The sequence below is a fragment of the Varroa jacobsoni genome, unplaced genomic scaffold (genome assembly GCF_002532875.2).
Source record: "Varroa jacobsoni isolate VJ856 unplaced genomic scaffold, vjacob_1.0 scaffold_797, whole genome shotgun sequence".
Lineage (NCBI taxonomy): Eukaryota > Metazoa > Arthropoda > Arachnida > Mesostigmata > Varroidae > Varroa > Varroa jacobsoni.
This window is the reverse complement of record NW_019213699.1, coordinates 14849-29349: the sequence shown is the minus strand read 5'-3', so window position 1 is coordinate 29349 and position 14501 is coordinate 14849. Positions and strand designations below refer to the sequence as shown.

The window sequence follows — 14501 nt, the reverse complement described above, 5'->3', positions numbered from 1 at the left end:
GTTGTTATTGCATAATTATTTCAGTGATATATAGCACCATAAGTATATCTTTCATTTATATACATATACGACAGACCTGTGGGTTTCGCTCCATATATATATATATATATATATATATATATATATATATATAAATGAAAGATATACTTATGGTGCTATATATCACTAAAATAATTATGCAATAACAACTCATTGTTACATAAATTTTAAATAAAATACTTCCTATTAAAGAAAATTTAATAAAGTAGATTATAAAGTTACTGCTTAAAATTCGTCCGTTTAATTCAAAAAGTAAAACACAGAAAGGAAGCAGATTTGTCTAAGCGATACTAGAGTTACATGTAAAGTCACTGATCTAATGAAAAACAACTTTATCAAAGCCATAGACACATGGACGTGCAACCTAAATGTTATACAATAGAACGACTTGCAAACGTCTTACCGTGAGCCTGTCTTGAATTGTTCCTTTGTTTAACGTTATTCAACCGCCTGACGCAGATGGCGAAAAGGCACCTCATCGTTATATACACACGAAATGTTGTACATCGATGTACATTTCGATTAGCAAGCGGAAGATTCACGTGCCATACATACAAATCCGTTTTTTGTTATAGTCCTACCCGAGTATGGCCAAATATCGCGTGCTTTAACTCCTAGGTAATAGCGGGTCTGGTAGACTGAAAATGATGGTGGTGGCAGTGCAAACTCTACGATCTGAAATCTCGATTTAAGCAACACAGTCCGATCTATTCCGTTGTACTAAAAGGTACGCTACAGCAACGTGAGTCAGGCTTCTGTTTTTGGTTCGACCATTATAGCAAGCAGTTTTTATATGTTTACATTGCCTGTTATACGCTTAATATAAAACGATAGCAAAGTTGGTGAGTTTTCATTTTTACATATTGTTATTTAAGCATCATACAATAACCCCCCGCTTATGGACAGAATAAATAGTAGCGATGATTAGATCGAGCAGCTAGTTAGAAACAGATTGAAGGGACGCAGACGGAACGTCTTGCAGCTTGTGCACCATCACACGATACAATGAATATCAAATATACATTATAAATATATACTGATACAAACTATACCTGTACTTTTGTAATCAGCAAACAATGCTGGTATGAGGAACGAAACTTGCAGGACAGTCGTGATCGACCTCGCTCGAGGCTATGAATTTTTTTCCCACAGAACCATTGCTATAAGTAAGTAATACTTTCTCATATAGATTCATGTCTAATAAAAATGGGTTCGCAACAAGTGCAACCAAGTAACCAAGCCACAGATTTGGTATGTCCATCGAAGTGCTGCCGGGTTGTTTGTCGGCAGCCAAAAAACAGCACCGCGGTAGCTCACGGAAGAAATCGCAAATCCAAAACGCTGTGAATTCGCTTAAGGTTCGTGTTTTTAAATCCTTTCAGAATGTTTTTATCCTTTTTAAATCCTAAGCGATCATCAGCAAGACGTTCCATCTTCATTGTTTCATCGTTTTCCTAAAATAGGTCGTTGAATTATCCCAGTTACCCGGATGATACACTGTCAATGCGTATCAGCACAATTGCTTGACGGTAATAATACAGACGACCGTAGCTTTCTGACATCTATAATTGGTCTAGTGAGACTACAGAAGTTATACAGAGAGTCACTTAATATGTTAGAGCTTCGTCCAACAGTCTGGGTTTAGGGTGCAGGCTGAAAAAATCTAATTCGACACTGATTTGCCTGCCATGTTGGCCGAGCATAAATTGCAGAACAACTTCGGACCAAAAAGACCGTTGACTACGAGTGTCTTCTGCAACGGGACTACAAACCGCACCTCAATACAATTGCTACTACATGTGGTAGCAGCCGTTCTTCGAACGGCAACGATTTTGGCCGCCGCCGCTGATGCTGCTGTTTTAGTCAAAGCCAGTGAGTTAGCAGTACCTAGCAGCATCTGCGGTGCGGAAAGCCTGTGGCTTACCACGACAGTAACGTTCTTACCTCGCCGCATTTGCTGCGGGAATAAACCAATTCCATTATATTAAGCACTCTTTACAGCCACACGAAGACCGAATAATATCAGCAATGAAGAATTACTAGAAGCAGTCGTACATTGGAATAAAATGAAGTCGCGTACTTTTATCTCCCCAGAATCCTTTCGCGTTTTAGCTGCACCCATAAAAATGATTATTTTAAAGAAAGTCAAATAGATAAATCTGACAGCCTCTAATTTTCGCGCTTCCGATGGATCTGCGCGCCAAACACATACACGCACAGTCACTGAGCGAATTAAATGGAGCCACCTAAAAAATTCACACACAGGCAAGCTCGATCAAAAACAACCCTTTGTGGTTACTAACAGTACCATCTATGATGATACTATCACTAGAGGAAATTAAGAAAAAAGAAAAGAAAGCTCATTCAGAGACTACAATGTGGGGCCTCCCACCACTGCTGCAAACGGCTTTTGTATGAATGCATTTTCGCCCTGCCTCCGCCAAGGCCGGGTAGCACTTGGGGCGCAGTGATCTCGAATTGTGAAATGCTGCTGATCGGCCCGACTCGCTCTTTCACATGATACGACACATTTTCGATTGTATCTAACAAATTCATGTTAATTTCTGGGCCAGAGGAAGACCTTAACATCACTAGTGGTAAACTGCTCAGAAACACACTTCGCCATACGACATTATATAGCCTACCATGCACAAACTTGTAACTCGCACTCGGGAATCATTTTCGTACCTGGGAGAGCCTGTTCATCCGAATTATTTCATTGTACTGTCGCTTTTCCAAAAGCCTCTGACGAAATGGATAGATGAAAATCATGGCCCACACCATTATTTTGCTCGGATGTTTGACCCGCTGAACTTCACAGGAGCCGTGTGCCGCCTTCCGCCGAAGCGTAGACGCATTGAGCTAAACTACTGATAAACTCAGAATGCGCTTCATCTGAAAACCCATACTTTCCCAGTTTTCAACTGCCTAATTTAGAATTGTTTGGCCTACTCAAAACGCGCATATTTGTATAGAACGTCTAGCGGAAGCTTTTCGGCTGCTTTACGACAGCTAAAAGCGGTAATTTCGATACGACGTCAGAGGGTCCTTACAGGGACAGTGACTGTACGGTTTGCCACCCCCTGATGCAGTTGAGAAGCCATTACAAATCGACGATTTTTTTTGTGACGCGTCTCCTTGCTGCGTTTTGTTCGACTTTTACTTCATTCCTTTTTTGATCATGGAGATATCTTTTTCTTTACATTCTGGGCTACATTTTCAGCTGCACATACCAATACCCATTATCTTTTTTTTGTCGCAATCGCTTTCCCTTTGTATAAACCTGGCTATTAGAGTCCACTATTCTTCTGTGAGGTTCTTTAGCAACTACATTACGAGTCCATGTGAAGTCATAAAAGCACGAAGATCATTGGAATTTACTTTAAAGTAGTCTGTGATCACAACAATGTCGTTGTCATCGGACCAATGAGAGCAACGATAATTGTCGCACTACATCTATTTCCCTCGGCAAAAAAAAGCGGCAAAAAAATAAATTATGCCAATGCTTTTGTATCACACGACTCAGAAAGTGCCCTCCCTTCGTCACTCGGCTATTACATAAACAACATATTAGTAGACATTTAGCTCGGGTGCGGAGATATCTTCGATGAAACTTAACAGTGCGTGGGATTTATAAGTTGTTTTATTAACTGTCTATCTAGTGCCAACAATGTTTACTAAAAGTTGTTTAGGAATCAATCTAGAGCGTTTGCTTGCGGCAGGCGTCGTCGTAGCATAGATACAAAACTGATAACGAACGCTTTATTACTATTATTATAGATGTTTTATTTCTATGAAGTCAGACAATCCGATACGGGGAATTTACGTTGATCTATTCTGCCCACAGGGCGTCCACATATTGGACTTGCTTAATGGTAGTTCAACCGACCACCCGTTATTCATTACCACCATTGTGACTATCGGCGAGTTAACAGAGACACGCACAGTCATTCTATTCACGTATTTTATATATATATATTTTGGAGGGCATAAATACACGATATGGGCCCTTATGCTCACATTATAATGATTGTGATCGTTAGCGATATATATATATATTTATCATCCATTTGACGGTTTCTGTCGCAAAACAAACGTACATAGTCGAAGTTGGTTACGTGAGTTTGTTGTGAGCTTTTTTTCTTAGATCTATCCCGTGCCTTCTTTTGTGAGGAATTATTTTTGATCGTCAGAGAGAGAATTATTTTTGATCCTCTATTTATCATCATTGTGTTTGTTACTGTCCCTTTGACCGCTTTCCGTGTATTCACTGCATCCATGTCGCTATTTGCTCGAACGCAATTCTTCTTTCAGGGGCCTTTCGTCTGTATGACGTGGATAATGATGGCTTCATTACGCGCGAAGAGATGTACAATATTGTCGATGCCATCTACGAAATGCTCGGAAGCCAGGAGAAGGGCGAAGAAGAAGAAGACGACCCACGTGCACGTGTAGATAGAATATTTGAACAATTGGACAAAGTAAGTTTATATTATATACAATAGGCAATATTTGACACGCACACACACATCTTTGTTTGTGTCAGATATTGCCTATGAACGAACCCTATTACCCGATACAATGAAGCCAATAGAAAAAACCTAAGGTGTTTACGCAACTCGACACTTTGTTTGTCTTTGGAAGTAAACGATAACGATGCGTTCCAGTTAATTCGAAGAAAAATTATCTTAATATGAGTACAGGCGCTTCCAGTCGCTCCTTTCCCGTCCCTTATCTACGTCCTTTATTTCAGTCGATAGAACAATTCTCGTAGATAGGATATAACGACCAGTCTTTGATTCTCCTCCCTAGCAAAATTGGCAATAAACTAGTCAGAAGCAATATTCAGCTTCCTGTGAGTTCGTTCGCAGAACGGTGAAATGCAACAATAGGCTACATAACTACTTCTGGTTGGTAGCCATAAAGTTATCTTAGTTACTTGCTGCTATTCTTTAGTTCCTCTTTGATTGAATGGATACCGGCTATACTACATGCGGGAGCACGCCAATGATTCACAATATTCAATATGTGTGTCGCGTGTCTGCTGTATGTGTGCACCGCTGCGTGCGTTAGTGAGTGTACGTAATATTTAGGGGGTGGCACGCTAGCGCTGCTTCTGCTGTTAATGTTCTTGCCGCCTGACCTGTTATGGCAGCGGCGATCGTCGTGGTATGTCGATAGACCAGGGGCATCTGTAGTTATCGGTGTGTTACCTTCATCTTCGGCGTCTCCTCAATTTGGGCAAAGCGCGCAATTTGGTCGGACAGCCGCTGCGGAGTCAGGCAGGGCAGCGCTTGATCAGACACCGCGGCCATACATATCATACCCTTAAGGCGCCTCTCTCGAGGAACTTCGCCACAGCGGGACGACCGCTGACTGTGCGGTTCCGCAATTCTTCTATACTTTCGTTATGAAAAGAACTAAATCAGGCCAGACGAAGACGGGCTAGATAAACCTGTCGTATATATCCATGTTCATGTATGCGTGTGCGTACGAGTGTAGTCACCTGTGGCGGCTTACGTAAACGTCTACGAGAAGAGCTCCGTGTGAGAAGCTGATCATTTGTTTGCCGTTCGACTAAATGTGTAGATATAGGTTTAGCCAGTTGATCGATTCTGGCTGAATTCGTAGTTGGTAGAGATTCGATAAGAGTGTCAACAATAAAAATAAGATTCGCTGGTTAGAGAATAGGGATTATAAGAATGAAGAGGACCACGCTACTTTATAACATCCGCTTGTGCCATTAGGGGCTGCGTCAAATAATAGTAAACGGCTATTGTAAAACATGGCTACCACAATTAAGAGCCACTAGATAATTTAATAGTAATTTAAGGATATTGATACAGGTTACAATTGGTCCTTTCGGCCTGTGTTATTAGCAATTAATCACTTTCGAAGTATCTCTATAGAAGACTCTGTTATAGTATATCCATTAATATCAATCATCGTATATATATATATATATATATATATATATATATATATATATATATACTGCGAAAGCCTATATTCTCACCGGACTAAAATCGACTTCACCATCTCAGTTGAAGAAGTATCCTTCAATGCCATTCCCATAATCGAGAAAAACATAACATTTTTCTAACGATTTCCATTCGTTTGTCATCGACTGTTTCACTTATTTCAGAATCAAGACAACAAACTCTCTTTAGAAGAATTTAAGGAAGGATCTAAGCACGACCCGAAGATCGTTCAGGCGCTGTCGTTGTACGCGCCGTAGAGTGCCAACAACGTGTCCTGCCCGATAATAACCAACAAAAATAGCGCCTCTAATAATAATAATAATATCATATAGTATTAATGGCAGGTAATTAAATGCAGTAATAAGAGACAGTAGTAGAAAACGAGCCGACATTGAAAAAGTAAGAAGGAAAGGAAAATTCAACAGACGACGCCGTTAGATGAGTACAAAAATCAGATACTTATAAGTGCAATCATGACCATAGTCTAGTTATCAGGAATAACTAAGGTGAACCAATCAAAGCTTGCAATAACCAGGTTAAAATAATACAATAAATATGGCTGACATATATATATATATATAAACAGGATACACAGGAGGCGGTCATTTTCGTCGTCAGAGATACCATGAATCATGATACTAACGAAACACAAAAGTAAGAATACCACACTAGAACGCGAACGTCGATAGACGAGCCGCTGCGCCCCAACCAATTCAATGCTTTCAACAAAATGTCGGTTCCTTATATACCTAGATTCTGTGAGATTCGTCGACTCTGTTCGATTCAATTACCCCGAACCTGTATGTGCTCTACCAGGCGCAACCGACTACAGATTTGGTCAGGTATTACCTTAAACTGGCAAGAACGTCCTTTCAAATCATAAATATGACGATTAACAGGTAAAAAATTGAATTGATAGTTTCAAATGAGATTGTCGGTAATTAGCAGGAGATAAAAAGAGAGTTGGAGACTCATCTTCGTTCAAGGTGTTTGAAGGAAACTCCCAGGCCGACCGATTTGGGTCGGGGGTTCCTAATCAGTCAATCAGCCGTTCGTTCGTTCGTTCGTAGCGACTAGTAACTCAATATCAGCAACAAGAAGACAAACACTAAATCCAATCACCGCTTGTTATCATCATTCATATTGTTACCATTTATATGCATATAGACAGCTGTTTTGACTTAATAACTATTCGTGTAATCCGTGACATTTTGCGCTACCGAAAAAAACCATGGCCATTGGCGGGACTACGGAACAATTTTCGTGAAGCAACATCCACAACAGAAACTATTGCTACTGCTTCTATAACAAGTATTCATTTATATATAATAACGCTACCTATAGTAATGCAAATAGATAAGAACAATAGCAACAGATGTGCCAAAATTAATTCTCTACAGATCTTCAATCTTCATCATTGAAACTGACGTAATCCAAATTAGACGCCTACGATAAATAATACCATTAACTGTAGGAGCTAAGAGTGAGGTCGTGTAAAAGGTACTTTGTCATAACATTGTCAGCGCTGAATGAGTGTCTTCGCTTTGTTGGGGCACAACGTCTATTCAATCAAATCTATATTATTTAATTGTATAGCCGAACCGGAGCGTGTTTATTGATTTCACGCGGATAGATATTTGCCGTCTATTTACTCAGATGAGCGTTTGTGCAGAAGAGTGCTCGCTCATTTCCAGCTGTCGACGGTGCGTACATTTGTACATTGTAACGCATTGAGGTCGCTATCTGATATTCGAGTTCCAATCGTTTCCGTTTCTCTTTCATTGGTCGAATTGGATCTATAGTTAACAACATGTCACTTGCTTAGGTGTCAAGTTTTTCAACTTTGCCGATCAGTTCGACAGCTATCGTGAATGGCGCGGGAAATTCAAATCGAATCTAGCCAGCCGATTGCTTTTAGGTTTTTGTGTTAATAACGGTAATCGCACGCAACGTTATCTAGATAGAAACCATGACCAGACAGCCCAAGTAGAGTTATTTTAAATATGAATATAAAAAATGCTGACGTCTTTTAGTGGCTGGGTCACGACAAGCAAACGATGTTAAACTGCAGAGCTAGTAACAGTGACGACTTTGGTCGTTCATCCGGGAACAATTACAGACGCCGCAGCAAAAGACGGCCGCGCTCAGGCCCAAAGGCGACTGTCCGCTATTTCCTCCCCCATGATAATGTAAATATTAGTCGGTCTTTCACTGGCCTCAACTAATGGCATCAGCTGGTGGCGGGAACGCTATTACGACAGTAATAGCTCCTCTGCAGCATTCCACATAAGCAGCAGCAGCAGCAGCAACAACAACAGCAGAATTTGTTCGATATATCTCGCCCTGCTGGTCCATATGACGTCCGCGTGGACCGACGCGATGGCAGGCTTTCCGTAAAATTGCTAGTTGGTCGTTCACCCATCCTGCTTCCGCTCATCAGTGTCTCACTTGAATAAACCTCAGCGGCATCAAACGCCCGCTGCAGTTGAGTCCACTGCTGAGTATGTCGGCCTCAGTTTAGGACCGGCGTTTTGCCGCTACTCGTTATGGCTCTTTCATAGCCTGCGCGAAACATGGTCGATTCTCTCACTATCCTGTTTTATGTTACATATGCTCGCTATTTTGACACTACCACCTCCGCTGATCACGAAGCCTCTAACGACGATGATGTCGCTAAAGAGAACAATGAAAATCGCCAAGCTTGCCTTTTCCACCTTTAAACCGGATCACATGTATAGCTGCTGCGGTATTAGCAAGTGCCAAACAAAGAGCAGTGCTGCGGGGACGAGAGGAGCAAGGGCCAACTAGCTCTATTCTATTTAACAGCTCTTTCTCTCAATTTCGATTCCTTTGATCCGTTTCGCTCTTCCCTCAGATTCTTCCTGCACTCTTTCGTGCCCTCGAACCCGATCTCCTCATCATCTTCAACTGGTCCTTGCAGAGGACAAAATTACCTCGTTTCTCTTTCCTGTTGTTTCCTCTTGTCCTTTTTTGTGTTTCCGTTAGTACACTGTTGATGACTGCTGCTGCTGCTGCTGCTATTAGCACATGTTTCATTGCTGTCGCTTGTTGCCCTTGCAGCTAATGCTGCTCTCGCTGATGCTACCGTCGTCGCTCCTCATCGCCGCCACAATGGTCCGTTCCACAAACGTTAGACACGGGCATTTGTTTAGACGTCGCCTAAATTATACCCTGCCACTGCGAGCTCTTTTGCATGCTCTTCCGATCAGAGGAACGAAAACCTTCACCTGCATAAACGTACCGTCCGCAGTGGCAGAGTCTTATGGTCGGCCAGATACAGAAACTAATATTCATATGTTCAAAGCATATTCGTGCGTGCATTTTATGTACGCGAAGACATCTACCTGCCTACTGCCAACTTTCATTTAAGCAATGTATGGGTCGCAGTACATCATAGCAAAACGTCGAAATGATGCCACGCCGCGGGTCTTTTGCAACAAAAATGTGACTGAGTGAGCCAACATGTGAGTGAGTGAGTAAGTAAAAATCATGATCACGGTGGCCAGCGTTCGCATTCCGACCACGGGAAGAGTTTGCCCACAAACAGACTTTCTTCCCTCTTTTCTTGTTGCTCTATGAAAAATGTTCAACTCTCATCGGCTACGCGATGTTATACGTACGATGATGCCCCACGCGTAGACGCAGTAGATCTTCTGCCAGTAACGCCATAGATGTCCGTTCTCGCTGTCGTGGACTGCTGTTACGATCGTCGATGTTGCCGCTATCGACAACAACAACAACAACAACAATAATATGATCGTTACCCATATAGCCTTTGTTATTATTATGGAAACAGCTTTAATTTAGCCTGTTCGACGCGAACCGGTGATGGGAAGAACGACTGTCCGTAATATCTTACAGATGTTTCGTTCGCTATCTTGCCATTTAGGTTTTTGTTGGTCTATTGTAATAGAGTCGCAGCAGTGAGCCGATATGGCAATAGGAAGCCCTTTCTTACCTAACCATTGTATCTACTCTACGTACAAGGCGGCTCGTACAAGTTAAAAATGCGTTGTAAAACGGGAGCAAACGCAAATGTTTTTGGCGAAAACAGAAAACGTAATACGCATCTAGCTCTCTATAAAATCAACTCCGGATACACAAAAGCTAATGCTAGATGCGAAAAAAAAAAAAAAAAAGAGAGAGAAAACTGAATTTCCACTCAAATGGGTAGAACCACAAATGTCCAATAAATGGGCTAAGGTAGCCATTGGGTTCATAGAAAACAAAGAAACAACAATAAGTCTATGCAATTTTATAGAGTATTGGGCATATTTGCATTGTAGGGTATTGGTATCTATAGACAATATTGGCAAATTAGTTGACGACAGTGTATTTTTAGTGTAGTTTTATAAAGGGTTGGTTGAAGGGTGGAAGTTTGATGCAAATGCTGAAAGAAATTATTCATAAGGATGCTTTCTTTTTCCTTACATTCTTTCGATATGGAACCAACAATGGAAGCGGCGGTAGCGATGATTGAAATAACGGCTAAACTACCTTCGATTGGCCTCAGCCGGAGACGGTTCAACAACCGGATAAAGATGTCGTCGTTGGCATCAGTCGTCCGTCTCCGAGATCCTTTAGCGTTTTTGGCGCACCAATAACAGGCGTCGAACGATATTTGGCAACAGATTTGAGTCGTACTATATCATGCGACAGCCGTTGCCGGTGGCATTCCTTTGTATTGAGATGCATCAATGAACATCATCACTGCAACAGCATACGGATTTCTCTCGTTCGACATTTTTTTTTGCCTCTGCGCTCGCCCATATTCGAACAATTCTTGTTTTTTGGCCGCGTCAAGCACGCGAACGACGAGTAGCTTCGCAGTGTTTTTGTTCTTACCTTCTTCTAAGCCAGTATCGGTGGGCAGCAGTACCCGCCCAGGCCGCATCATAACAGATGAGCAAAGACTACGTAATGGCATCAGCTTCAATTTTTGGTGTCGGATAATCTACGTTTGCTACTACCGCTAGCACACGGATACCGACCGCCACAGGGCCGTCGTGTTCGGGCGTATCGAACAGGAGGTCGGGCAGACTCTTTCGCCTGTTAACTTTTGCTTGCTCTACGTACGATTATCTGGGTTCGAGGACCACCCAGTAATTTGTCGCTGTTATTACCAGCTTTGTAGCACGTTCTCTGTGGGAATAGTTGAAAATCTTGCGACAACGATCAACGTACCTAACCTAAACAATCTATGAACCTGTTTCTGTTTTTGGTAGCTGCGAGCAACGTCTGCGTACTGTCCCGAAGAGAGCATGGCTAGAATACTTAGGTGGAGTAGTGAAAACACTTTTGTCAGTGGGTTTGTCCGAATATCAAAGGTGACGTAATTACGAAAACGGACCAGATACCCAAGGCGACGACATCAACAGCCTATTCAATTACAAACAGTGGATCTGGAGGAAAAACACTGTTTGGTTACTTCTCACAACGAAAGATATTTTTTGTACTTCCCCTTTGATTAAATATGCTTTTAGTTATAGTTACCATAGAAGTAGCTTGTCGGTTATGGCATGTTACATCACACAGTAACGTGCTTGAGCGCGTGCAGAACCATGGCTGGCTTATCTGATATGTGTAAAATTGATCACGATGTGTACGGCATCGACCTGTTCGAGAAGAAATCCTACAGGAGCACATGAACTAGAATGAGTGCTTTCCTCATAAGCAAGATGCTCGTAAGCAATCAAAGCGAGACGATGCTGGCAGTGATTATGACAGAGAAAAATGGCGGTTTTTAAACGACGTTCGGTAGATTAAAAGGCACAATAACAATATAATGGACCAGACGTATTGCGTACATATATAGACGGATTATTGATATTCGCCAAAGAAAGACACACATAAGTGTGTGTCTTTTATTGGTTTAGTGACATTTAATACTTATTAAAACTACTCATTTTCGCGTGTATGTTGACCGAATATCGAATCGTTCATAGTTCCGATGCAGCGTTCATACATAGAAACATTAGGCCACCTAGGCCACATAAGTGGCCACGAACAAGCACCAAACCTGAGGTGATCGGGGAACATTGAGCGATTTCCATCCGAGTCGTCCGAAGACCGCCAATATCTGCGATCATCCCCAACCAGCGTAGCGCCACAATCCGAAAAATGCACCAAAAAAATATCCGGAAACCCATTCCAAGACCAGCCACAATGCATACTACTACTACTACTACTACTACTACTACTACATATCAACTACGTCCGAACGAATATTAATTAATTAACCTACTAATTAAGCAATGGCAATGAGTTGATCAGCGACGTATGATAACGAGCAGCTACCTGCGTTAGTAATCATCCATCAACTGCCGTATAGTACGCTAAGTTGGCGCAATCAACTTCTGCATGACACCAGTGCAGAAATTGCGACATAAAAATAACAGCAGGTTCGCGATACGTGCCCTTTTTGTATGTCTTGGTATTTGTGGTATATTTCAAACAGCAACCAACCGAAAGAGCAATAATTCTAACAACAACGGCAACTGTTGCTAAACGACAACACATCAACAAAAAGCAAGGACATCAACAACAATCTAGTGTAGCAATATATAGATTAGGGAAGTATCGTAGTTGTAGTAATTAACTCGCTGCCAGGTGTGGCGGCACCTAGCATACCACCGCAATAGCACAAATAGCGGGAAAAAAACAACAAAAAAAAAATGCAAATTTAATCAAGAATTATGATAATGACAACGAGAAAAAGGTGAAGGAAAGGGGAAAAATAAAATCTTCCTGAGGGGAGCGTTGCAGCTCATCAACAGCAACAGCAGCACGTCCATGATGGACACTTCACAGATTATACGGCACTGAGAAACTAGCTCCGCTATTAATTTTTCGGCGGGCTATAACACAGCCAGGTACGAGTACATGTATCTACGATCTGCTCCTAATAGTACTTCTACTCCAACCACTATCAAGACAACGGTCGAAGGTCCTGTGTAGTCATGGCTGGTGATCACAATATTAATACAGCGTATAGATGATGTCATTATGACACTAGATTTTGTTACTAGTAGTTACCAATAAGGTGCCAAGCTTCTCGAAGAACATTGTTGGACATGTCCTTCGAAACTGGCCAAAGCAGGTAGCAAACTACGATAACAAGCACATACGCTCGGGACAACAGCGATATAAGTACCTTGAAAACAGCGACGCGACAAGGAACACCGATGACGATTGTACAAAAAAGAAAAATAGTGATAAAGGGATCAAGCGCAGATAGTATGATAACGACTAATGAACAAACATTCGAATGTTAAAGGTAAATATTTAAATGAAATATAATAAAAATAGAATTAGGCGCCACAGTTCCTTTGACCGCTGTCCACAAAGTATTATATACTATGCCAGTCGGGTGTCGCGTACAGAAAACAAACGCTGCGGCAAGGTGGGCGCGCGCGTCATTGTTGGCTCGTTTTGCATCGAATGCTTTCCATTTGTTTGCGAACGCCTTTGTTGGTCTTGCACAAACAATGGTATTATCTTTGTGAGTGAATATTAGCGTGTGCAAATGTGAACGATTGCGACGCTCTATAAAGGCTAAAATGCGCGTCTGTTTGCCAAGTTCGAAAATGGCGCCTCTCGTAAATATATTAATGACCACCTAAAGAATCAGTCCGGGCCATGGCCGGTATTCGCCGACCCCTGTTGGCTGACTGGCTGGCTGGCTGGCTGGCTAGCTGGCTGGCTAGCTAGCTAGCTAGCTAGCTAGCTGAACAAACAGAAACTTCATCTTCAATTTCAGTTTCTCCACTGTCCTTTTATCCGGCGTCTATCTCAATTCTCGACTTGTTCGTCTCTTTTCGCAGCTAGTTCGACTTACGACGGACAGACAGCGTCCGACTAACTGCTTTTTTTTTTTTAGTTCGTCTGGAACTTTTATTCTTACGCTTGTGGATACGCTTGTGTTATCAAGACAACAAAGAAGAAACGCTCCGATACCACTACTACTACGACGGCCAGCATCATTTGCAAACCTGGCTATTGTTATTTCTCTTTCCTCTCCTCGTTTTGTTGAAGAAAGCGAGTAAAGTAAAGGACTGCGGTACAAGCGCGCCTGATTTTCCTTTTTTCGGGTTATTTTTGTGTGCGTGCGTGCGTGTGTGTGTGTGTGTGTGTGTGTGTGTGTGTTTGCGAATTTCGTGTTGTTATTCTGAGATGCTGTTTTCGACGGCCAGCAACAGTCTCTTCGCTGTTGTCGTCCGAGTCGAAATAACGGACGACGGAACGCAGCAGCACAAGTGCGAAAGGAACCCGCTGAAATAGAAGCGGCTTACGTTCACTCCCGGAAGCAGCTTTTGACGTAAAGAAGAGTACTATACTGTAACACTTTTGAGCTATAATTATTGTCTTTTCAAATGTAACGCATACTTTGCTCATAGTCACGATTTTCGCCGACCAGAGTTAGTCTAAGCTGTTAGTAATCGAGTATTGGTGTCCTCAAGT

General features: G+C 42.0%; 1 protein-coding gene across 5 annotated transcripts in view; it reads left to right on the top strand.

Annotated features, from left to right (window-relative positions):
* LOC147753022 (frequenin-1-like) overlaps window positions 1-7621 on the top strand; it is a 132250-nt gene extending 124629 nt beyond the window's left edge. For all 5 annotated transcript variants that reach the window (XM_086969851.1, XM_086969854.1, XM_086969853.1 and 2 more), the window contains 2 exons: window positions 4354-4520; window positions 6185-7621. In XM_086969851.1, coding sequence (XP_086825977.1) covers window positions 4354-4520; window positions 6185-6277 — 260 coding nt within the window. In that variant the 3' untranslated portion in view covers window positions 6278-7621. The remainder of the gene's footprint in view (window positions 1-4353; window positions 4521-6184) is intronic.
* The last annotated feature ends 6880 nt before the right edge of the window (window positions 7622-14501 follow it).